The following is a 25046-nucleotide window of genomic DNA, read 5'->3' as shown; positions in this document are numbered from 1 at the left end:
GGGACACAGGTTCAAGCCCTGTTCCAGGAAGATCCCACATGCAGCGGAGCAACTCAGCCTGTGCACCACAAATACTGAAGCCCGCGCGCCTAGAACCCGTACTCCACAACAAGAGAAGCCACTGCAGTGAGAAGCCTGTGCACTGCAATGAAGAGTAGCCCCCGCTAGCCACAACTAGAGAAAGCCCGCGTGCAACAATGAAGACCCAACACAGCCAAAAATAAATAAATAAAATAAATTTATAAAAAACAACAAACAAAGAGTTTGAATAAATGAGGAAAAATAATGTCACCACACTGAGGAATGATTCCAGAGTTTATTTTGAAGAGTAGATGACTGAAAGTGATGCAGACGAGAGACCTCCAGGTTCCCGTGGATGCTTCAGTGTAGTTGCAGACTGAGGCTTTAGGTGGCATAAGAGACCTGAGGATGCCACGAGTCAGCAGCCTGGACTGAAGATCTTGGTCCAAGGTCATGGAGACAATAGGTATTGAAGTCAGGACTGTGGCCCGCTTCTGGCTCATCTTCTAGGACCCTTTCCCCCTCAGAGCGTTATTCTTGCTTACTGAGTGAGAAGCATACTCCAGATTCAGAGCCATAAACATCCATCATTTTGTTACCTTTACAGGTTCTGGGTCCCCGTTTGGGGACTAGTCTTTATTTTAGCTTGACATCACTAACGTTAAAAATGAAAATGGAGGGCTTTCCTGGTGGCGCAGTGGTTGAGAGTCTGCCTGCCGATGCAGGGGACACGGGTTCGTGCCCCGGTCTGGGAAGATCCCACATGCCGCGGAGCGGCTGGGCCCGTGAGCTATGGCCGCGGAGCCTGCGCGTCCAGAGCCTGTGCTCCGCAACGGGAGAGACCACAACAGTGAGAGGCCCGCGTACTGCAAAAAAAAAAAAGAAAGAAAGAAAATGGGTATACCCATGCCCGAATATAAAACTGTTTTCTCTTAAGCAAAAAAGGGCATGTTTCTGTAAATACCTTATCCTGGCTTAATCAAAATGAAAGATATTGTCATACTGATCTTTTTCAATTGGTTTTATATTTTCAGAAACTTTTTTTGCTTGTAGCTACTTTGAAAATATTTCTTACAGTTTTTAAAGAACATAATCTACAGATTTTTAAAGGTAGATTACATTTATAAGTAAAGGTTATTTTTCATTTTGATTAAGAAAGTTTGGCTACAATTACCTTTTAAACAGAAGGCTAAGAAACGTGATTGTCCCCATTAGAATTGAAGTGAAGATTAATAATGAATTTGTTAATTTGGAAGGAGATTTGGCCATATATACACGAAATACAAATGTTTTGCCTTTCAGGATAAACAGTTTACCAACGATCTCTGCTTTGAAATTTAATGGTGCCTTGACCATGGCAGTTGGAACATCCACGGGGCAGGTAAATATGTTTAAGTTGGAAACTTCACACTTCAGTTACTACTTCAGGGGCGTGTATGTGTCACAGGAAACATCCACATGTCTGTTCACTGTGGGAACAGAAAATGAAGCATTATTGTTTTGGCCAGAGTGGAGAGGGTACTCAGAATGCTGTGTTCCTTTAGTACCTTGAGAAATTCTGGTCCTGGCTTGAATGGTTGGTGTGAGAGGCTCTCGAGCTGAAGCTGCAGCGGGGTATGCCCCAGGTGTCCTGACTGTGGTTTAGAGCAGCCTTTTCTAGAGAGTGTGGAGCGGAGTTCCGTGGTCATACAGGTTTGGAATTCTCCACATTTCTACTCTGTGAGGTTTATAGTGCATTTAAATATCTATTGAAAGCTCGGAGAATTCCTGCAGACAAAAAATGTGTTGAGTCAGTATTTCCGAAACGTATTTGCCCAAGGAACCTTTTTGTTCAGCCAGCACTATCACCCACATCCGGTGCAGTGCGTGGTCAGTGGGACATACCTCAGCAAACGCTAGTCTGAGGAGTACAAATGAAATAGCTTCAGGGATTTAATTTCATCTTTTCTCTCTTTCCTTCAAGGCAGAGCCCACACACTTGTAAGTCTGTTCTGACCTCAGCACAGGTGTGAGCCCTGCTTCCAGTAGAGTTACTGCCTCTGTCATCTGTCACCTGGGACTGAGATCCAGCTTCACCAGGCCCCTTGCCTATCAAGACAGGGCTCAGAAGAGACCCCCCTCCCCCCGAAAGTCATAACCCTGCAACCGCCATATGTCTTGGTAGAAGACATCTACCAGGACTGTCTTCATTATGCTTCTTGTTCTTGTTTCTGTCAGCCGCTGTGACAGTGCCTGGTACACAGTAGGCCCTCAGTGTATATATTTGTTGAATTCATAAATGACACAGATTCTTGTGGACTTCCCTTCTGGTTCCTTCCTTAATATAGCTAAATAGTTCTCAATCTTCGTGTGCCTAAAAACTACTCTCAGGGTTGCATTCATAAAACCATATACTGGAAGGGTAATTTAAGAGATTTTTCTGGAGTATTTTTTGCTGGCTGACTTTAGAATCTTTGTACCCTGAGTGAAGGGTGTTCATTGTGTTGATAAAAAGTAATGAAGCAAATGGCAGCCGTTTTTCTAAGTTTTAAAAGTTTCAAGATAAAATATTTAGTTCGTTTAAACAGAAATAACTTTTTTTCTTTCTAGGTTCTGTTGTATGATCTTCGGTCTGATAAGCCGTTGCTAGTTAAGGATCACCAGTACGGGCTGCCCGTTAAATCAGTTCATTTCCAGGATGCATTAGATTTGATTTTGTCTGCTGACTCTCGAATTATCAAAATGTGGAATAAGAACTCAGTACGTATTTTTTGTTGTTAACATTACTTACTATTACTAACTATTACTAACTATAACTAACTATAACTAACTATTACTAACTATTACTATTACTAACTATTACTTACTGTTACTTACTATTACTTACTATTTTATTTTCCGTGTAATGTTTCTTTCCTTTCTGCTGCCTTTTTTGAGCAATGTGCGTTCTTGAGAAAGAAATATCAATGCTAAGCGTCCGTTTGGGCTTAGTGTTGGAAGTCAGTTACTTCGGGATAGATAATATTCATATTCAAAGTAGTCAAGATTGTTTTCTTCCTGTTAAGAAGTTTTCCTCATTTGCTAGAACGGACATGCATTTTTACATGTCCAGTTAGGTAGAGAGTAAATCATTGTTTAAAAAAAAGATTGATCCGTGAGAAACTCCCTAGATTTTGAGGCTGTCTTACAACCCTTGGAAGGTTTTTATGAGCTACTACTAATCTTTCCATATCAGTATTATTATACATCTTAATTTCATACCCTCTCCCCATGTCAAACAATTGGATTTTAGATATGATACCTTCACTATCATTTCCTATAGTGTTTTTCTTAAAAACAATATTTTCGTCAGAATATTTGATGTTCCCTGCCCTTCTGAGTGTCATTTAAAAGGTAACAAAACCCTGTGTTGCTGGTTTTATTCTGCTTTCTGTTTTTGCTTTTTCATTTTAAAACCTAAGTATTTTGAGAGAGTAGTAAAAGGTTAGTTCACCAGCTGGGAAAAAATTCATTCAGTGTAGCAGTTGCTTTTAAGAGTCTTTGCGTTTATTGATTTCAAACATAGCATCTTTAGTCAAAAAGTGTTATTTTAAAAAAAAAAAATTCATTTTTGAGATGGATGTGGGTGGAGGGCCCAGCAGCCCCAGCATTAGTTACCGGAGGGCAAGCGCCAGTCTCTCCTGTGAGGGCTGCCCGCGTTTAGGGCAGAGATGCCACCAGCAGCTCCGTCATGGTTCAGCTACTGAGCAGAATCCCTGCCTGCTTGGACCATTACTTCTGTTTTTCATTTTCATTTTGTCAACTCTCAAAGTATTGACCTTACTTAGCTCCCTTTCTTTTTTTCTCTGGATGTGCTGTGGAGGTTCAGAGTTATCCTTGGGGTGTGTCCCGTCTCTCAAGCCCCGTTACCTTTGCAGCTCCTGAGACTCTGTTAGGGAGAAGAGGAAGGGCTTCCGGCTTTTCTCAGTTCCTGGAAGAATTACCCTGACGATTGCCCGGGAACCGACTATGCTGCTTTGAGTTGGAGGGTTTTGAGGGCTTTCTTAGGAAGATACGTGGTGTCTTAGGCTGGAATTTTCTCTGCTCTTTTCTGATAATCCAAACTAGTTTACTTTGAAACAGTATTTCTTTTTAATACTACAAATGCAGACATTTTATTTTTGAAAGGTCATAGCATACTGGGAAAGTAGAAGTTTCCCTTGACCTGGCTTCCATCCTACCTAGTGGTAAACTTACCAATTTGGATGCATCCTCCCAGGCCCTCTAACTGCTGCATAGTTTTCCCCAACATGGATTTCTATGAACTGTGGCCCCTTTTCTTTTTTGTTCCATGCTATTATTCCCATTTCACCTGCCTTGTTCCTTCCGTCTTTCCGTTTTTTGTTTCGGGGGCGCTTGAGACGAAGGGGAGGGAGGTAGCCGTGCGAGTCCCATCGTCTGTCTCCAGTTAGAACCTGGCTGCTGTTTTTCTCTGGATGCAAAATTAGTTTTTTAACTGCTGCCCCCCCTTTGCCGCGGAGCCTCTAATAATGGGTTAATAAATGTAAGAGCTGGCAGACATTTTCAACAGCAGTTCTTGAAATCACGTTGTAGTTGCTACAGTAAGTTTTATTTTGGTGTTGTTGCAGTGACTAAATACGTCCTCTTGACCAACACCCAGATTACTTGGTTCTGCTTGCTTGCTTTCCTTGTTTATCTTTCTCATCACCTTTTCCCACTCCCATCTACTTACTTTCTGTCTTTTTTCTTTTACTTCTTTTAATTTTTAAAACTATATTTCCCCCCGCATTAAAAAAAATTTACCCTTTGCTATGTAATAACTAACACTTTCTGTATTTATAGGATTTTTTTTTTGTAAGTTATTTTATATTCATCATCTTACTCAATCCCCCTCAAGTCCTCGTGACGCAGGTGTGGCAGATACCATCCTTATTCTGCCTTGTTGACCGTCTCTTCATCTTTGGTTTCTTTGAGGACAAGTTTACCGAGGGTGTGTTTTCCAGGTTATGAGAATTTTTTAAAGTTGATGTACAACTTTATTTTAGACTTTACCCTTTCCTGTTTAGACATTATCTTTAAAAGTTTATACTCATTTTCCTAAGAAAGTCACCTCTCCCCCCGAGCCTCAGTTTCTTCCTCTCTAAAATGAGAGGATTTGATAAATTGATAAAACAAATTCTCTAAGATTTTTTGAACTTAAATTCTGTGATTTCAATCAGGTGATTTTGTTTTTTCACATCAGCAGAGTGTAGTGGAGTTATGTCTCCCGGTTATTTTCTGTGTATCACATTGCCAAAAGTTGTCTTCCTTTATTTTAATAATTGCTTTTTGCTTCTTTTAGGGAAAAATATTTACTTCCTTGGAGCCAGAACATGACATTAACGATGTTTGCCTCTATCCCAACTCAGGTATGCAGTATGTAGCAACGGGCCATTCTGCGAGATGAATCTAGGTTATGCTTTATAGGGTTTTAAACTCATTTTATTTCTTAAGACAGGGTTTGGCTTGGTTGGGACAGTTCTTGGATATTGTATTTACTTGAAAAATTAAGAGCAGGAAGTGGCGTGGACGATGGAGAAGGTGACCCTATCAGTGACTTAGGCCTCAGCCAGCCTAGCTACTAGTAGAAACTGGTAGCAGTCCATAGGTCGGTGGCAGGGGAGGTGCTGTGTAGTGTGCGCTTTAGCTGTTTTATGTGACTGGTAATCGTGTGTAGGGATTTGGAGGAGGCTGGAGCTCCCTGATGATGATACACAGGCTCATAAAGCCGTGGGTTTCGTATATTCTGTGTTGCAGGCTGTTCAGTAAATTACCTGGCAGATTTTAAGGTTTAACAATCCCTTCAAGGCAAATCTGTGAAGAATTCTGGAAAATGAGAACACCACTCTCAAGCAGGGTCGTATTCTGAGGACGGACGTACACAGATAATTTTGACGGAGGGATACAAGGCAAAGCAGGAAGAGTTCTGTTATGTATGTACAGATGTCAGGAGAGAGACAGAGAGACAGAGACAGAGAGAGAGAGAGAGAGATGCAGCTGAAGCAGTGAGAGGAGAACGTAGAGGAGATCTTTGTCTGCATTGAGCCTGGGGTGCTGGGTGGAGTTGGGAGGTGAGGTGATCCCCATGAGGGGACAGTGTAAGAAGGGCAGGAAGGATGGGCGGGGGCACAGCACGGTGCACGGAGGAGCTCTGGGAGGAATGGAGTGGGAAGCAGGTGGTGCCCGTGTGGTGCGGACCCAGGAGTGAGCTGCTGAGTGGCTGGGTGCTGTTTGTGGTCAGGACCTACTCAGACCCTGCTTCCAGAGGTGGTTCTGTCCACCAGGTAAAAGGTAGATCAGTTTTGAACTAAGATGAGTAGGAAGTGATACTCAGAGCCGAGATTGGGAGCACAGGAGAGAGAGCAAATTTGGAGAGAAAGATTATGTTTTCTTCTTTGAGCCTTTGAATATGAGGAGGTAGGGGGCGGTGGCAGCATCTGGCAGAGGGTCTCCAGCCTGGCCACCCCTAGGATCGCCTGGGAGCGTCTTAGAAGTACGGCTTGCTTGGCCCTACACACATCAGGGGTACTGACTTGGCGTCTGGGGTAGAGCCCCGAAATGAGTTACTTTTCACATGCTTCCCAAGTGGCTGTGAAGCCCTGCCCTGATCCACAGCCTCACCCTGGGAGCCACGTCCCATGCACAGTGAATAGTGTGGTCTCGAGAAAAGCAGGTCTGCAGATGCTAAATTCTTTATTTTTTTAATTGATTAATTAATTTATTTTTGGCTGCGTTGGGTCTTTGTTGCTGCACACGGGCTTTCTCTAGTTGCAGCGAGCGGAGGCTACTCTTCGTTACGGTGCACGGGTTTGTCATTGCGGTGGTTTCTCTTGTTGCGGAGCACGGTCTCTAGGCACACGGGCTTCAGTAGTTGCAGCACGTGGGCTTAGTAGTTGGGGCACGGGGGCACTAGAGCGCGCAGGCTTCAGTAGTTGCGGCGCTTGGGCTCAGTAGTTGCAATGCGCAAGCTCTAGGGTGCGTGGGCTTAGTTGCTCTGCGCATGTGGGATCTTCCCGGACCAGGGCTTGAACCCGTGTCCCCTGCATTGGCAGGCGGATTCTTAACCACTGCGCCACCAGGGAAGTCCCAGGCTGTTGGATTCTGTATGGGTCTTTTCTAGTGTAGCTACACATAGCATTCCCTGTAAGCCATTTTGTTTTCTGTTAAGGTGTAAAGTTTAATTCAAACATTAGGAACTACTTTGCTGTGCCATTTGGTGGGAAATACTTTACCTTGGTTCTTTGATTCCTGATTAACAGAGGGAAACCTTTCTTCTTGACTTCCTTATTATATTATAATAAATAGTGCATCAAAACTACATTTTATCTATGTGTCTGAAGCTTAAAACTTTCCCCCTTAAAAATGATGGCGAACTTTGTATAGACCTGAGCATTTCATGGTGGGAACTGCTCAGTCACTTAGCTAGTACAGACAGCCTAAGTATTTTGCAGATGGGGAGGCTGGTCTTTCTGATACTTAAGGTGCCCCGTCTGGGAGGGTCAGGGACCACAGGCCACAAGCTGACTCCGAGGGTGCCTGGCTGCTGGTCTGGCTCTTCTGCCGTTCTCCGTGTTCTGAGCACCTCACCCGTTTCAAAACGTAAAACAAGTAGAAAAGGGAGCTTTTCTTTTCCCCATGTGTTTACCTCTTTCTTTGTGTTTATTTTTAGGAATGCTTCTTACTGCCAATGAAACCCCCAAGATGGGCATCTATTACATTCCGGTAAGTGATACAGAAAGGAGTTATGATAAAAATAGGACAAGAAAAGATACTGTATTTTTTAAGCTGGCTGTGTCGAGGGACTTTGGGTCTGCATGTGGCTGTGTAAATTAGACACAGTGGCTCACTTGTCAATTCCCTGTGCTTCCTGGAACCGGTAAAATAATGCTTAACCATTGTTCATGGGAAACTACTTAATATCCCATTAAAATAGTAGAAATTCTTCTTTATTCTTCAGATCTACATTTGTTTTTTGTTTCAAAGCGTTCCAGAATCTTAAACTTTCAGCTATTAGTGATCAGGAGATCTAATCCTCTAAAATAAAAGTCTAGTTCTCTTCCAGTCATCTCTTTGTAGTTTGTGTCTTTTAAAAATGAGTTTATATAAAAGAAACTATCTTAGATTGTCATGATCAGTGATGACATGCAGTTTGCAATCTTGTGCCGTTTTTTCTTTCTTAAAGAATTCTTCTGTTACGTTTGCCAGAAGCTTCTCTACCTTTACCTAAACAGAAAAGCATATATTACAAAGTTGGCATTAGATTACGGTTAGCAGACATCTCCTTTTCTGAGATTTGGGGAGGAGCGTGAGGGGTGTTGAAGATCACATCTTTAGGGCAGTGAACTCTCTATAGTCGCTGTTAGCCTCCAGTTATGAAGGTTCTTTATATTGATGATGGTTTTTTGAAATATCTCAACCATGTGTGTATTTCAAAAAAACAAAGTATTCTGTTGATGTTGACTTTCTGTGGTTTCAGGAACCTGATGTGTTGTTGAAAGCACTTTGAGATGTTTCTTTTGATTGATAGTGAAATGAAGACTATTCAAACAGCAGCTTTTCCGTTTTCCTAAATTGTCATTTGTTCCTTTTCTCCCCGGAGTCTCACAGATACTGCTTCCATATTCCTGTTAGTTTATATGTCTTTATCTTCATCTGATCAGTAAGTGATTGTATCAACTGTGTGGCAGACGCAGTGCTATAGGTTGGCAGTGTAACAGTGTATCGGGTCCTGCCCCTTTCTTCAAGGAGTTCATTATTAGGGAATAAAACAAGAAAGTAGACAGTTTCCAGTCAGTGTGATGAATGCTGTAACAGAAGTAAGGAACCCATCATGGGGCTGGAAACTGGTGGGAAATGTGGAGGATACTCGGAGAAACCTTCCCAGAGGAATTGATTTCCAGGGAGAGACCAGAAGGCTGGTTCTGTCTCCTGGATGAAGAGGGTGGGGTGCAGAATGGGAGAAGGGTCTTGGAAGTAAAGGGAACGTTGTGTGCTAAGATCAGGGAGAAGATCACACACGTAGCCGAGCATTAGCACTTGAGGATTGGCGGTAGCTCAGGCTGAAAAGGTTCTCTGCAGCCAGGCTCTGATGGTCGTGTAGGCCAGGTGTGACGGTGCAGGGCAGGCACTCCTGGAAAAGCTGTAAGCGGGAGAGTGCTGTGGTCAGATCTGCAGTTTTTTTGAAGCATTATTTGGGCTGCCATCAGGAGAATGGATTAGGTAGGGTCCAATCCGGAAGCAGCAAGAACAGGCTGTAGCAATCTACAGGAGAGGTGGTGGTCCCTGTGTTACCTTGGCCAGGCCTCCCTCTTTAGTATTTGGAGCTTTGGGGGTCCTGGGGTAATTTGAAAGAAGTCTGATCTGGTGGGCAGTGATTTCAGAGGCTTGTTATCCACGAATAGCCAGGTGGTGTGTCCGGAGGTGTCCACTGATGAAGACTTGCGTTGATCACGAGAAGAGCCTTCCCTCGGTCCAGTGTTAATAGTCTTCTCGCAGCGTCGGCCCCTCTGGGAACGTCAGGAGAGGCAGAATAAATCAGCTTGCCCCTCCCTTTACTTCTCCTGGCGGAGGTCTCTTTCCGTCTTCCTCTCAGGAGCGCTTACTGTGTTTCGATTGTCAGCAGCTGCCTATAAGGCGTCGATGTCTTGAATGGAAGAGCCCTTCCTCCCGTCAGAAGTGTGTAGAATCTGCCAGAATCTGAGATGGAGCGTGGAGGCCGCGTGGGGGGTCTGCTCAGCTGGTCAGCAGTCATGGGCTGAGAGCCCCTTGGTGTGGAGCCCTGGAGGGCAGTTCTGAGTACTTCTTCGGGAAGGCTGTGTTACCAGCTTGTGCTAAGATGGTGGCAGTGGGGGCACAATTGGAAAGATTGTCAAGGTTGTAAGACAGGCTTGGTCATTGATTGGATGTGAGGAGGAAAGGAGAGGAAAGAACCAAAGATGACAGCTGCTTTCTGCTTGGTAAACATGCAGACGAGGAGGTCCCTCGCTGAATCCAGGAGGAGAAACGGATGATAGACTCTTAGAACTGGAGGAGACCCTTATTCCCTTCTGCTTCTCTGGGTCTATTTCTCAGAGTGGGCTTTTTTGTTCCAAGTTCTGGGAACTTTAATTTGCACATGTGAGAGGGTCTAGATGCTGGCCAGGTGGTCAGAAACTGCTTTCTTGACAAACGTTAGCTTATCTTATAAGGTCTTTTTAGTTTCAACTCTGTAGCTCAGATTTAACTTGAGCGCTGAAAAGGAATCCAGAGGCTGCTCCCAGGTGACTGTGCATGTGCGGACAGTGAGAGCAGAGTTGTTCTCGTGCAGTTAAGCCTTGTGCTGCAGCTGGTACGTAAGTGGTCCTTCCTGACCTGCTTCCTGCCCTGCTGCCTTGCGCGGAGTGAGGTTTCCGAGTGCCGCTTGTCTTTACTTGGAACCTATTCTTTGTGACACTCCTTCAAAGCAGAGAGAGCCCAGGGGTCTGAAAGCCTGCCATCTTTCATAAGATTTTATCAAACTCACCAAGCTGATTTGGCACAAAGGTTTATTTGAGGCCTATAGAAACAGAGAAGTGTGTGTTTAATATATAATTCATGCCCAATATGGGAGGTTGGGACTGTGATTTGTATCAACATCTTATAAACCAGGTCTGAAAACTCTTTTTCCCTGCTTTGGGGCTGTGCTAAAAATGAAGACAGCTTAATGTTCTTTTAGCTTATTAAGTTTTGCCTTTCTACGTGATACCATCTTTCTTGAATACTTGAAGTCTTTTTAGATTAAATGCAAATACTGATTTATATACTCTGTGCTACTTACATATCCCAATAACTAACTAGTCTTTTATGACCAAATGGATTTTCTCCAGCCCTTTCCCCATTTTCTCAATACTCTCTTTTTTTTCCCTCTCGGCGACCAGGATCTGTTATTTTGTTTGTTTGTTTTTTAAATTCCAGGGCCTAATTCAACGGCAGCTTTCAGGACTAATGCCAGAAGTAGTTTTTCAAGTTTGGATTCCTCTGAAATGTAATTTAATCGTAGGTTAGTTCTTCATAATTAACACCTTTGGCAACTGTATAGACTCCAGAGGGAATCCAGGTCCTGTGGCACCCAGCCCCAAACCTGCCAGTGTGCTGCGTACTGTTTCTGTTGGAAATGCTCCTTGGGCTCCAAGGCCCCGTGGGTCAGTGAGCTCCAGAGACCACTCGTGACGGGATAGTTGATGGCTTGCGTGTTTGATAATGTGTATGGATGCGTAAACTTGGGAAAAAGAGAATTATTATTTGTTTAGGAAGCTATTTGAATGAGAAGAATAAAGGTCAGCTGATTAAGGATCTATGGTTTGTTTTTGTTTTTTTTTCCGAACATGTAAATTTAAGCCACTATAATGATTATATGCAATGTCACTGAACCCATCTTTCAGTATTGGCAGTTGGGTGTTTTATTTTAAAACATTTTCTTAGGGGAAAAAAACACTTGTTTTTACTTACTTATTTATTTATTTATTTATTTTTGGCTGTGTTGGGTCTTTGTTTCTGTGCGAGGGCTTTCTCTAGTTGTGGCGAGCGGGGGCCACTCTTCATTGCGGTGCATGGGTCTCTCACTATCGCGGCCTCTCTTGTTGTGGAGCACAGGCTCCAGACGCGCAGGCTCAGTAGTTGTGGCTCACGGGCCTAGTTGCTCCGCGGCATGTGGGATCTTCCCATACCAGGGTTTGAACCTATGTCCCCTGCATTGGCAGGCAGATTCTCAACCACTGTGCCACCAGGGAAGCCCAAAATACTTGTTTTTATTGAGATGTTTTTATTCTTTATAATGAATCAAAAAACTGTATTAAATATTTTAACATTTACTATTTAATTTAAAATTATATTTTAAATTTGGAAAGTACTTTTGGAGCCAGAGTACCTGCAAATAGGGCAGAGTTAAAAGCATAAAGGGTTATATTTAACTTGCACCAGTGCTTCTGTTTCTTTTAAGAAAATAGCACTTGAACTTATCCAGCATAATGCATGAAACCTCCGGAACTCTGTCTTTGCAAAGAGAGATGACTACGTATTAGGAAGCATAAAATCTCAAGAGCGCTTGCTTCACTTAGTTGTGACACACACGCACATATCCTCCCAAAGGCACGTAAAGCCAGAGGAAGTGCAAAACAAATTAGTGAAGTTTAGTCAAATTTTGTGAAATGTAATAAAAGATTCAGTCTGGTGAATGTCTTTAAGTCTCTTCACTTCAGTGAGTTATCACTCACCAACCCAAAAGGTCTTCAGAAGAGCCATGGCCTCCAGATACCATCGCTGGGTTCACTTGCTCCTGTTCAGAGGGGTTTAGTCTGATTTAGATCAAACACCTGTGCTTCAGCCCTGCAGGAGACAAGAGGTCAGCGAGTGCCGCCTGGTTTGGGGGTGGTCAGAGAGGTGCTTTTGAAATACCTTTGTAGTGTTTGGAAGTCAGTTTTAGAGAAGTGCGATGAAAAATTTTGTAGTAGATATATGGATATTTGCATTTGGGCACATTTTGTTTTTGTTGCTCAGTAAAGAGTTAAAAATGCGTATCATAACCTTTTCACTGGTGTTTTTTTCTCTAAGGGCTTTTGTGACTGAAACAAAGAAATTTAGATATGAACAATTTTGACTGTTCTGTCTGTGGTGAATTGAACTTGTCAGCCTACTTCTAAACTCAGCCACTATATTAGATTGTCCATTATCGAGGTATTTCTGTGGCCTCCCTCAGAGATGGCCTCTTTTTTTCAAGGCCAGTATTTCAAATATTACTGCTTGGGTATGTTTTGGCATAATTTTCCAGAAGGCTTAAGAACATAGTTATATAGTGCTTTCTAACAATTATTCCTTACCTTCACCATAGATAACATATTTTTATCAGCTGTCCAAATTGTAAATATGTTATTTTAGCTTAATGTTAGATTTGACAGTGTCTTACAGATATTTTATGTCTCCTTTTTATATAGCTATTATCTTCTCCATTTTAGTTTTAAAGTTTAGGGGTAGAGACTTGGTGTGTTTTTTTTGTTTTTTTGTTTTTTTTGTTTTTTTTTTGGTGGTACGCGGGCCTCTCACTGTTGCGGCCTCTCCCGTTGCGGAGCACAGGCTCCGGACACGCAGGCTCAGCGGCCATGGCTCACGGGCCCAGCCACTCGGCGTCACGTGGGATCTTCCCGGACCGGGGCACGAACCCACGTCCCCCGCATCGGCAGGCAGACTCTTAACCACTGTGCCACCAGGGAAGCCCTTCTTCTTCTTTTTTTTTTTTTTTTTTAAAATGTTTATTTATTTATTTATTTTGGTGGCCCAGGGTCTTAGTTGCGGCACATGAGATCTTTAATTGTGGCATGTTGCCTTCTTAGTTGCAGCATGCGAACTCTTGGTTGTGGCACGCGTGCGGGATCTAATTCCTCGACCAGGGATTCAACCCCGACCCCCTGCATTGGGAGTGTGGAGCCTTACCCACTGGACCACCAGGGAAGTCCCTTGGTCTTCTTTTTGTCTGATGATCACATCACACACCTGGGGGCAAAATGGTGAATGACAAGTTTGTCCCACAATCTCTAGAAACAACGCAAACAGCAGAGAGAATTTTGGCCAACAGAGAAGGTTCTGCTTTTCCTGGAGAGTTGGACGCGCTTTCTCCTTTAAAGTACATCTCGTATGCAGATCACTTAACTTTATCTCCAGTTAACGTTGGACACAGTTGACCAGGCTGTGCCTAGCTTCTAGAACACCACATTCTCTTGGTTCTCCTCCCGTCGCCCAGTTGGCCTTTCCAGTTGGTCTTCTTTGGTGGCTTCTGCTTGGGCCTCAGCTCTCTCCCCTTGACCCAAATGTTAGTGAGCCCTGGGGCTTAGTGCTTGTCTCTTTGTGTATTCTCCCCCAGGGAGCTCATCTGTCCCTAGGCTCTGTAAGGCACCTGCGTGCTGCTGACTTGCAAACTTCTGTCTCCAGCCTTTCCTTCCTCTCGGAGCTGCAGAGGTACATATCCACTGGGCTACTGGGCTTCTCCACCTGGACGTCTACTTGGTGCCCTGTATTAAGGTGCCTGCAGCAGAAGTCTTGATCCCAGCTCTCCACCCACCCCACCCCTGCCTGTCTCCCGTTCCCGCAGAGGCACCGTTGTCTCCTCAGTTTCTAGGCCCAGAGCGCAGGCACCACCATGTTTCCTCCCCCTCTCTTCACGCCTCCTCGTCCAGTCCATCCGAATGTCACATCAACTCTTTTTCCAATATTGGTTCAAATCCAACCATTTTTCAGTACTTCCGCTCCTACCACTCATCTGGATTACCTTAGTGGCCTCTTAACTGATCTTTCTTCTTTCACTTTTGCATTCTATTTTCCGTACAACAGCCAGGTTGATTTAAAATATAAAAATAAAAACAAAAATCAGAGTCTGTCATTCTTCCTAAACCTTCCAAAGGCTTATCATTTTGCATAGCGTAACATCTTAACTCCTATCGTAACTTAAAATGTCCCACAAACAGGAAGAGGCTAAAACACCAGAGTCTCCATTTTCTCTCACCCATTAGAGACTAGATCTCTGTAAACCATTTATCCATTTACAGGGATCACCAGATGGTTAGAGCATAAGACCAAATCCCCAGTCATTGCTGCCAGCAAGGGGGAATAACTTATAGGCCATAAATTAACCAAAACCCAAGCACAGAATTAGTAGAGAGGAAAATTAAAGTTAGAGAAACAGAGTTACCGAAGTCCTGCCGCCCCTTTGGATTCATATGGAGCCAAGCAGAAAAGCTGCGCTTGGCTGTGCTGCTCTGGTGATGGAGTTTCCCTGACACTGTCAGGTGAATCCACTGTGCATCTTGGTGAGATCTCTAAAACTGTTAAAGGATGATTTTCAGAAAAATGTGAAGTCATGACTTTCACATAGATATCAAATGAATACGTGTTGAAAATTTCATTTAACTTATTAAATAAGGGAATCAGGTACATGTCATCAAAGGTGAAGTCTAAAATAGCACAGATTTACGTGGAATAAAGTGATATTAGATTGGGAATGTGCAAATAAATAGATAGGCCTTTCCGAAGTTATGGAGGGTTATCTGTCCAGGACAGAATGCATTTACGTGACTGTAGACAATTATCTTGCATTGCTGTCAGTTACTTGCAATTTACAGAGTTGTAAAATATATCCCATGGAATCAGAATCAGATAATCTCTAGACCAGGAGTTTGGCAAACTAAACACGTAAGCACCAGCTGCCTGTTTTTGTAAATAAAGTTTTACTGGAACACAGTGCACGCATTCATTTATCACGTATTGTCTATGGCAGCTTTCTGACTAAAAAGGCATAGTTGTGTAGTTACGACAGAAAGACCCTGTGGTCTGCAAGCCCTAAAATCTCTACCTGGTCGTTTAAGGAAAAGTTTGTGGCCCCCACTCTAGAGTATGCATAGCTTTCCATTGAACACAAAATCTTCCTATATTTATTTACTTATTTGTAAATTTATATAAATAATAAATATATGAATACATTTATAAATAATAAATGACTATCTTTCCTCATTATAATGTAAAACATGGACACAGGGATATTGTTGTGCTCTTTTCCCTGTTATATTCCCAGCACCTAAAGCAGTGTCTACTATACTGTAGACATTGAATTAATATGTGCTGAAGATTAATAAAACAAATACATATGAGAGTAATATGATGACCGTAATTTGAAGAATCTTGGATAATGTTTGCATGTTTTGACAATGGCTGGTTTGCAATGATTTTTAGCTGTTATACCAAATTCAAATTTACCATCTGCCCTTTTCTCCTACCATTAGTGAAATTAAAAAGTGGAGAACATGACTCATAAGTGTTAGACATAATTTTTATACAGTAGGGTAAGGATCAGTTCCTTCGCTCTGACAGTTTGTTCTAATCAGCAGAATCAGAGAATCTTGGGACGATGCAATCATTGTGTTTGGGAATGCTGTCAGATTTCTAAAAGAAATGCCTTGTCCAAAGGATTTAATGGTGCTGTTAAGATGAACTCTTTCTTAGAAAAATACGAAAGGAGAATGTGAAAGTAAGGGCATTTAGCTTTTGTTGTACCTTTTTTGAAATCGGTGGAAAAGTTGGCTTTAGGATGGACTTACGTGTTTTAAAGATTGGAAGCAATGCCGTTGTTTTTCTTCCTGTGCTTTAGCTGGAGCTGGTGGAAGTCCTGTGCGTGCTGCTCCCTAAGATTTGGCTTTGAATCCGGGCCGTTGATCCATTTCGATTTGAAGCCAAGGCTGAAGGCACTTATGTTTACTAATTTGATACCAGAGATTCCCCAGATGTGAGATCTCTTCAGACCACTAGTGTATGTTGAAGTGGCCCTGAATATATTAGTGTCCGTGTAGAGTCCTAAAAGTGATGGATCACGTTTTCCTCTAAGATGCTTATTTAAGCAGAGAGCTGTTAGATGTAGTGACAGAAGTAATTTTGTTAGAAATTCCTTTTTTGTTGTTGTTTTGGTTTTTTTAGTTTTTTTAGATTTAGAAATTTCTATTTTCTAGTGCCAGTTGCAACATATTCTCTTGGTTTAGGGAGGTAGTACCAGATGCAAAGAAAACTGTGCTCGGGGGAGTTTGCCAACATACAATGAAATGTATGTACATGGGATGTACAAAACAGAACATAGGGCTTCCCTGGTGGCGCAGTGGTTGAGAGTCTGCCTGCCGATGCAGGGGACACAGGTTCATGCCCCGGTCTGGGAAGATCCCACATGCCGCGGAGCGGCTGGGCCCGTGAGCCATGGCTGCTGAGCCTGTGCGTCCAGAGCCTGTGCTCCGCAACGGGAGAGGCCACAACAGTGAGAGGCCCGCGTACCGAAAAAACAAAACAAAACAAAACAGAACATAAACTGGACAAATGGTTGCTGAAATGGCTTTCCACAATAAAGGGTTTTCCAATGTGCTGCGAAGGAACAGGGGAAGCTTTTGAAGTACAGAACACTAGAACAGGAAGGGAACTTTGAGGTCATCTAGTCTAGCCCCTTAATATATAGGCGGAATCAAGTCATTTGTTCAAGGTCAAATGACAAGTTGGTCACAGAGCTGGATCTAGAAGGCATTTCTTTTTTTTTTTTTTTAAACATCTTTATTGGAGTATAATTGCTTTACAATGGTGTGTTAGTTTCTGCTTTATAACAAAGTGAATCATAGAAGGCATTTCTTCATTCCATATTACTTATGGAAGGAATTTCAAAATTAGTCTGACCTGAGCTTGAATAGCAGCTTTGCTACTTGTAAATATGGTGGCTTTGAATAAGTTACTTACCTTGTCTCAGCCTTGGTTACTTGAGCTACAAAGGAAGAATGATGTTGTAAGGCAGCTGTGTACGGTAGATACTTAGTCATTTATCATGGTGCTTGGTGCCTGGTAGATAGATGTTCAGCTGATTGTTACTGTTATACTTTTTTTGCAATGAGTAAAATTTGATGTATCCAGTGTCAAAGAGTATTTATATTTAGCATTATATGGACATGGGCTTTTATGTAGCTTTTAGGAGGAATGTGATACTGAGCACAATAAAGATACACTGAAAAGGTCCTGACAGAATCATAGGTGTGAGTGAGGAAAATGACTTCAGAAATATGATTTGAGATTGTTCGGTCTGTTACAGATCATGTAAAATAGAGGTTGAGAAAGAACTATTGAATGCCATTGGTTTTGCCGTTAGCTATTGAAACAGAAAGCAGTGATGAAATCTGGTTGCTCACATTAAAAATCTGATTTTTAAAAGTGAAGTCCGGGCTTCCCTGGTGGCGCAGTGGTTGAGAGTCCGCCTGCCGATGCAGGGGACACGGGTTCGTGCCCCGGTCTGGGAGGATCCCACATGCCGCGGAGCGGCTGGGCCCGTGAGCCATGGCCACTGAGCCTGCGCGTCCGGAGCCTGTGCTCTGCAACGGGAGAGGCCACAGCAGTGGGAGGCCCGCACACCACAAAAAAAAAAAAAAAAAAAAAAAAAAGTGAAGTCCATTTCCCCACATTATATAAACAGAGCACACTCTTTATAGAAAACATCAAATAAAGACAAGTAGAAACGTCACTCTTCCACCATCCAAAGGCAAACACACTTGGCTCTATTTTTTCCATTGTTTTCATCTGAAACGTTGATATGGTTTAATATCTTGCCTTTTTCCCACTTAATTAATGTTTCCCCAAATTATCATAAGCTCTTGGAGATCATTAAAAAGTGGGTTTTGTGTGTGAATATAAAAATAATATATAGTTTTAAAAAAATGTTCAAACAGATGAAAAAACCAACTGTAGTCTCGCCAAGTCAGAGGCACTCTTGCTGATGCTTCTGTTACAGTTTCCTTGCGTTTGGGAACATCTTGGTGGCTATTGGTTACATTCTCACCTAAATCCTATAATTACGCTCACTTAGCTTACGTAGATTTAAATAGAAGTCCTTCAAGGTGTGGGTGCTGGGGGGCAATGTGGCTCCATCCATCTCACGCTGCAGGCCGGTGTGTAGGACTGAATTTAAGGTGGAAGATCGTTTCTCAACTAACAGAAATCAGCCCTAATTCTCTAAAGCATCCACCAAGTGTAGTCGGTCACCTTCTCATCTATGCATTTAGGAAGGTGCTAGTTACGTATCATTCTTGGGAGACTTGAGAAAAGAGTCGTTTCCTGTGTTATGTGGTTGAGATGAGGAACGCCATTCAAAAAAAGGCTGCTTGAATGTTTTCTTCAAAAGATTTTTGTTCCCACTACCTCTCATAGCATTGCCACACTGAGTGTGGTTCGGGTAATTTAAGGTAAGGGGTTTTTGGTATGACAAGGCTCCTGGCTGTAAGGTCACTGTATCTGGTCCTGGTCCAACACCTGAGGCATAGGTGCTCTTTTAGACATACTGAAGGACATCCCAAAGGGATTTTTCAAGTTTGATTACACTTTATTTAGTCTTAGCTGCTTGACTTTAGAACCTGGTCTCTATGTAAGAGGTTAAACCAATGAAATTCAGAAATTTTAATTGCAGTGAACAGAGTAGGAGAAAGGGAAAGATTTAAAAAACAGGGCTTCCCTGGTGGCTCAGTGGTTGAGAGTCCGCCTGCCGATGCAGGGGACACGGGTTCGTGCCCCGGTCCGGGAGGATCCCACATGCCGCGGAGCGGCTGGGCCCGTGAGCCATGGCCGCTGAGCCTGCGCGTCCGGAGCCTGTGCTCCGCAACGGGAGAGGCCACAACAGTGAGAGGCCCGCGTACCGCAAATTAAATAAATAAATAAATAAATAAAAAGTATAGTTAGCAAGTTCAGAATGAGTGAGATAGGGCTTAGCAGCAGCATTTGTGAAAAAGGGATCCAGGGGTTTTGTTCACCTCTAAATCAAAGGAATAAATTAAGCAGAATGTTGGCAGTGATTCCACATGTGAATGGGGGTGGGGAAGGACGGGGGGTACAATTGAAAGGGCCATCTTGGGGCTGTTAAGGTGAATGTTCACTGAGAAATATTTCACAGATTGAGGATTAGAGAAAGATCAGAAAAGAGTTCAGGAATTGTGTTATCAGGCAGCATCTAGAGAAGGCATGTTTTTAGGGTTTAGGAAAAGAATAAGTTCATAAAAGAAAGTCACCCTTTGTGAGGTAAAAGAAAACAAACAACTGATGGGGCATTAGACTAAGGAAGAAAATTTTCATTATTGAGCACCTAAAGTCAGAGCAGCAAGTGAGTGGAAAAGTTAGATCCCAAACTCCTTGTATTTTCATTACCTTCTTCTAATTAACGAAAAAGGGGAGGGACGAAAAGCAGGTGCATTTCTTTTTAGTGAGCTTCCTTTCTAACCCAATTCACAGCAGATCTACTGTAACTGAATTTTATCTTATGCATGAAATCGCTTTATAAGGTGTTGTGTTCTGTTTGTAATTTTTCAGTTATATATTCATAATTGTAAAATGGGAGGTAGGACATAAATGTCAGGTGGCTAATAAAGTATTCTGATCTAATACAAACAAGTTGTTTGTGTCTTTACAAAGGGGAAATGTGGACTTCCTATTTTAATCTAAACACTTTCAGGCAGTAACATAGTATCTGTGGCATTTTTCTCAACAAAGGAAATCCTCCATTTCCCATCACATTTTATTGGGTCACAAGAATAGCAGACATACAGAAAGCATTAATGTGTGACACTCAGGAAGTAATTTTCTGAGCATCCTGTCACATTTTCAAAAGTTAATTTCAGTTCCAGCGAGGTAAAAATGAATGTAATTTCCATATGGAAATATTTGACGCACATATGACATTTATTTTATTATGTTAATATGTTAGGTGATATTGATTTTTTACACAAATGTTTACACATCTGGCATGCCCGTTTTCTTGAAAGTAAATAACAACTTCCTATTCAGATGCTAGGTTTTCAGTTCTGAATCAAATATTGACCAAAGATCTTATCTCCCAGCCCTGGTGATTGCGTGCTTACCAGGCTGATCTCTTTCCCATTCTTGTTTTGGACAAGGTAGAGTTGGAAGTAAATCTCGTATTCTTTCGTCCTGTTGGTGTGGTCGCCTCGCTGGCGGCGGTAGGATGTAGCGCTCACAACCGGGGATTGATTTTAGTCTCTGCGTTTACCTGACCGCTTGAACCCTCTGGCACTTTCTTTGATTAATATGCCCATTACCTATTGTGGGGTTTTTTTGTTGTGTTTTGGTTTTTTTTTCCTTAAAAATAGAAGGCAAGTTATACAAATAGGCAAGAAATTTGGGCTACATTCTTTTAAAAGGCCCAGCTAATACAGAAAATAAGAAGAAAGTTCTAAGACTTAGACTTTTCTTTACTTTGATTTAGTGTTCTCTCAAATCCCAGGCAAGTTTGTCTTCTAATGCACATGTGCTCAAGATGTAAGCACCCTGAGGGCAGGACTTTTGTGTATTTTACTTTTTGCTGTGTCCCTGGTGCCCAGAACAGTGTCTGGTACTTCATGGGCTCTTGCTGAATACGTGCCAATTTGAAGGAATGAATATTACTGACATTTCATTTAAAAAATTTTATTCTGGGGCTTCCCTGGTGGTGCAGTGGTTGAAAGTCCGCCTGCCGATGCAGGGGACACAGGTTCGTGCCCCGGTCCGGGAGGATCCCACATGCCGCGGAGCGGCTGGGCCCGTGAGCCATGGCCGCTGGGCCTGCGCGTCCAGAGCCTGTGCTCCGCAGCGGGAGAGGCCACAACAGTGAGAGGCCCGCGTACTGCAAAAAAAAAAAAAAAAATTATTCTGGAAATATTTCAAATATATGTAAAGAGCCCCCATCTATCCATCTCCTTGCTTCAGTATCATGTGCTTTCCCACCATGCTTTTTTGGGGGGCGGTGGTGGGATTGACTCGTATTATTAGCAGTTTAAATTGCTGTAGAAAGAAGTTGTTGAAAATTGTTAAATGGAAACGAATAATTGATCTGCACATTGGCACAAATCTTTAGTTAGGCTGTGTTTACCTTCTTGAGGAACAGAACGTTATTCTTGGTTGGAAAGAAATAATGTGTAAATGATAATAGTGAGACATATTGAAAGGAAGTTTAGGTCTGTTTATGTTTCTCTCATATTTGCACATGGTTGTGTCATTCATTCATTCAGTCATTTATTTGTATGACTTTATTTTTTTTAGAGCAGTTTTCAAAATGTTCACAGCAAAATCATGTGGAAAGTACAGAGTTTCCACATACCCCCTCTCTCTCACACACTCACATACCCCCCACACACACACAGTGTACAACACCTTCTCCACTGTCAGCATCCTGCACCCGAGGGTACATTTGTTGTAGTTGATGAACTGACATTGACACATCATTATCACCCAGAGTCATTAGGGCTCACCCTTGGTGTCCATTCTGTGGGTTTTGACAAATGTATAATGACGTGTATCCACCATTATATATCATACAGAATGGTTTCACTGCCCGAAAAATCCTGTGTTCTCCACCCATTCATCCCTCCCTCTTCCCCCAAGCCCCTGCCAACCACTCATCTTTTTACTATCTATGTGGTTTTGCCTTTTCCAGATGTCACATAGTTGGAATCATACAGTATTTAGCCTTTTTCGATTGGCTTCTTTCACTTAGTAATATGCCTTTAAGATCCCTCCATGTCTTTTTGTGGCTTGATAGCTCATTTCTTTTTATTGCTGAATGCTCTTCCATTGCATGGATGTACCACAGTCTGTTTATTCATTCACCTGTTGAACTCGTTGCTTCAAGTTTTGGCAGTTATAAGTAAAGCTGCTCTAAGCATTCATGTGCATGTTTTTGTGTGGACATAAGTTTTCAACTCTGCTGGGTAAATAGCAAGGAGTGTGATTGCTGCATTGTCTGCTAAAAGTATGTTTAGTTTTGTAAGAAACGCCAGACTATTCCAAAGTGTCTGTACCATTTTGCATTCCCACCAGCAATGAAAGAGAATTGCTGTTGCTGCATATCCTTGTCAGCTTTTGGTGCTATCAGTGTTTTGGATTTTAGCTATTCTAATGATGTGTAATGGTATCTCATTGTTTTAATTTGTAAGTACATTTATTTTTATATTGGTCACTGAAGGAAATCCAGCCCTTTGTTTTTTGTCCTTGTGGGCTTGACTAGATAGTCTATGTTGACTAGTTTCTACTTTGAGTTTTGGGGGGAGTAAGGGTCATTGGACTAATCCTTAGTAGGCACCTTTCATGCACCTGCACTAAGGCCTGGGATATCAAAGACATTTTATTTGTTGCCTTGGAGCTTATAGTTTTGTAAAGGAACAAACATTACAGTCGTAGGAGCACGCTAGGAAGCCATCTTTCCATTGGTGGGATAGTCAGGGGGAGTACAGACATTTGAATTGAATCTTGAAGGACACGTAGGAGTTAACCAACAAAGAGGTAGAAAGAAAGGTGGTGGAATCAGGGAGATCTTTCTACACACAGGGAGTTGAAACTAGATGCTAGAGCCTCAGATCTGTTCTGTGTGCTCCTTAGGTTTTCCAGGGGCAGGGAGGGGCAAGAAATAAATAAAACTGGAGAGATGTAAGGGCCTTAAATCTAAACCTTTGTACTATGTTAGCATTTTTGCTTTTGATTTAAAGTGGAGCGGCATGCCTTTGAAGGGTTTTATTCAGGGGAGTGCGATCAGATATGGGTGTAGGATTATTCTGCCTATAGGGATTGGGTGGCTTTGGAAGCAGGGGCTAGGACAGATCATAATTGACCAGGAAAGGTCCTGAGAGCACCCTCTGAGGTAGTGGCAGTGGCTGGTGAAGGAGGAGACAGATAGAAGAGGCGGTCAGGAGGTAATGCCTCCTTAGGGCTTGGTGATCGTTGGGAGTGGGGACTAAGAGGCAGATGGGGCTGAATGAGTGATGATGCCGTTGACAAAGGTAAAAGCTACAGGTGGTGGAGCAGGTGCTCAGTTGAGTTTTGGAAGTGTTGAGATGACTTGAAGTTTTCTCTCCCAGGTATATGATTTAAAACTCAGAAGCTTCAGATAATGGCAAGCTACTTCCTGGGAGGGCGTTTTGATCTTTTGGTTTATCTCTATGGAAAGGATCAAAAGTTGTGAGTGAGTTAAGTTCTTGAATTTTCTGGAGAGAAAAAGGATCTTTTGTCTTTCTTAAAGGTCTCTTCTCAGTCAATATCACAAATACCAATCCAGATGTTCACTAAGGGTCTCAATCCTGAATTACAGGCTCTGAAACAATTGATGTTTCAGTTTGATATTGTAGGGGGCTTGTTAATCATTTGGTAACTCTGTCTGTTTCTGTGCCTCTGTCCCTTTGGAGATGTTGTTTATTACTTTAGGAAAAATGCTCTATTTTTTTTTTAATCAAACATTGTAAAAATATATAACCAAGGAAGAAAAAGTCCTTCATAACCGCCCCTCCCACTACCATTCTTAACAGGTCGGTGCATACTCTTTGCAGAGTCAAGTCAGTTCTGTCTCCCTCCATGCCCCCCCAAACCCCCCAAACACTAGCATGTGCATTTTAGCAGAATTGGGGTCTCATGATGCATACAATTTCGAAAGGGGTTTTTGTCACTTAACGATATGTTGTTCTGATCAGGTCAGATAAATATAAAGCAAACCCATTCTTTTTAATAGTTGCACAATATTTCATTTTATAGATATGTCATAATTTATTTGTCTAGTTTCCTGTTAATGGATATTCACCACTCATTTCTTTCAGTTCTCTAGACCAGTGCTGTTTAGTAGAACTTCTCTGATGGAAATATTCTAAGATCTTCTCTGTCCAACATGGCAGCCACTAGCCATGTGTGATTATTAAACACTTGAAATGTGCTTGGTGTGCCGAAAGAACCGAATTTTAAATTTTACTCCATCTTAGTTAATCTAAGTAGCCACATGTGGCCAGTGGCTGCTGTATTGGACAGCGCAGCTCTCAACTATGTCAGAGTCAAGTTAGGTCATCAAGGTGCTTGCTTGGATCACGTTACTTGGGCCTTCATCAATTACAGTTTAATGGTGTTTCTTTGATGTTTAACAGTCATATAAAGTTTCTCTTGTAAACCTCTTTTAAAGAAGTATTGTTCAGTGTTAGAGTTCCTTAGGGGGAGATCTATGAAATGCTTCTCGAGTTTAGTTCCAAAAGAGAGTTTCTCTTTCCAAACATATCAGTATGCTTCCTTTATCAAGTAAATGATCTCTGTCTACCTCATTATGCATCTCTTTTGCCATGGTTGCCATGGAGTCCAAAGTTCAATTTTTGGTTCTGCTACAGCAGGTGATCTTTTCCCTTTCATCACTCCTCCCACCAAACTATATAGCTTTCCTTTCAGTCTGAGTTTAAATATTTCATTATGTGTATGGTTTTCCTTGTAAAGCACTTCTCTTTTTGAAAATCATTAGATTTACGTGAAGTTTTTGGAATTTATCCTAAGACTTCACTAAAAAAAGATAAATACAATATACGCACTACTTCCCTCCCACAACCCTGCACACACATACATCATGTATCTTAATAGGGCCATTAATATTGTCATGTGTATGAATCCTGTTTACCATCACAGTGGGAAATATATGTATTTAAAATCTGAAATAG

At 42.2% G+C, this 25046-nt stretch overlaps 1 protein-coding gene across 5 annotated transcripts in view; it reads left to right on the top strand.

The window, feature by feature from the left end:
* The window catches only part of NOL10 (nucleolar protein 10), an 87853-nt gene that overhangs the window by 22565 nt on the left and 40242 nt on the right, over positions 1-25046 (top strand). For all 5 annotated transcript variants that reach the window (XM_082851601.1, XM_082851602.1, XM_082851604.1 and 2 more), the window contains 4 exons: positions 1324-1402; positions 2611-2760; positions 5342-5408; positions 7709-7761. In XM_082851601.1, the coding sequence (XP_082707727.1) occupies positions 1324-1402; positions 2611-2760; positions 5342-5408; positions 7709-7761 (349 nt within the window). The remainder of the gene's footprint in view (positions 1-1323; positions 1403-2610; positions 2761-5341; positions 5409-7708; positions 7762-25046) is intronic.

This window comes from Leucopleurus acutus (assembly GCF_964270905.1).
Source record: "Leucopleurus acutus genome assembly, chromosome: 12".
Taxonomy (NCBI): Eukaryota; Metazoa; Chordata; class Mammalia; order Artiodactyla; family Delphinidae; genus Leucopleurus; species Leucopleurus acutus.
The sequence above is the reverse complement of the archived record's forward strand: the minus strand, read 5'-3'. Positions and strand labels throughout refer to the sequence as shown.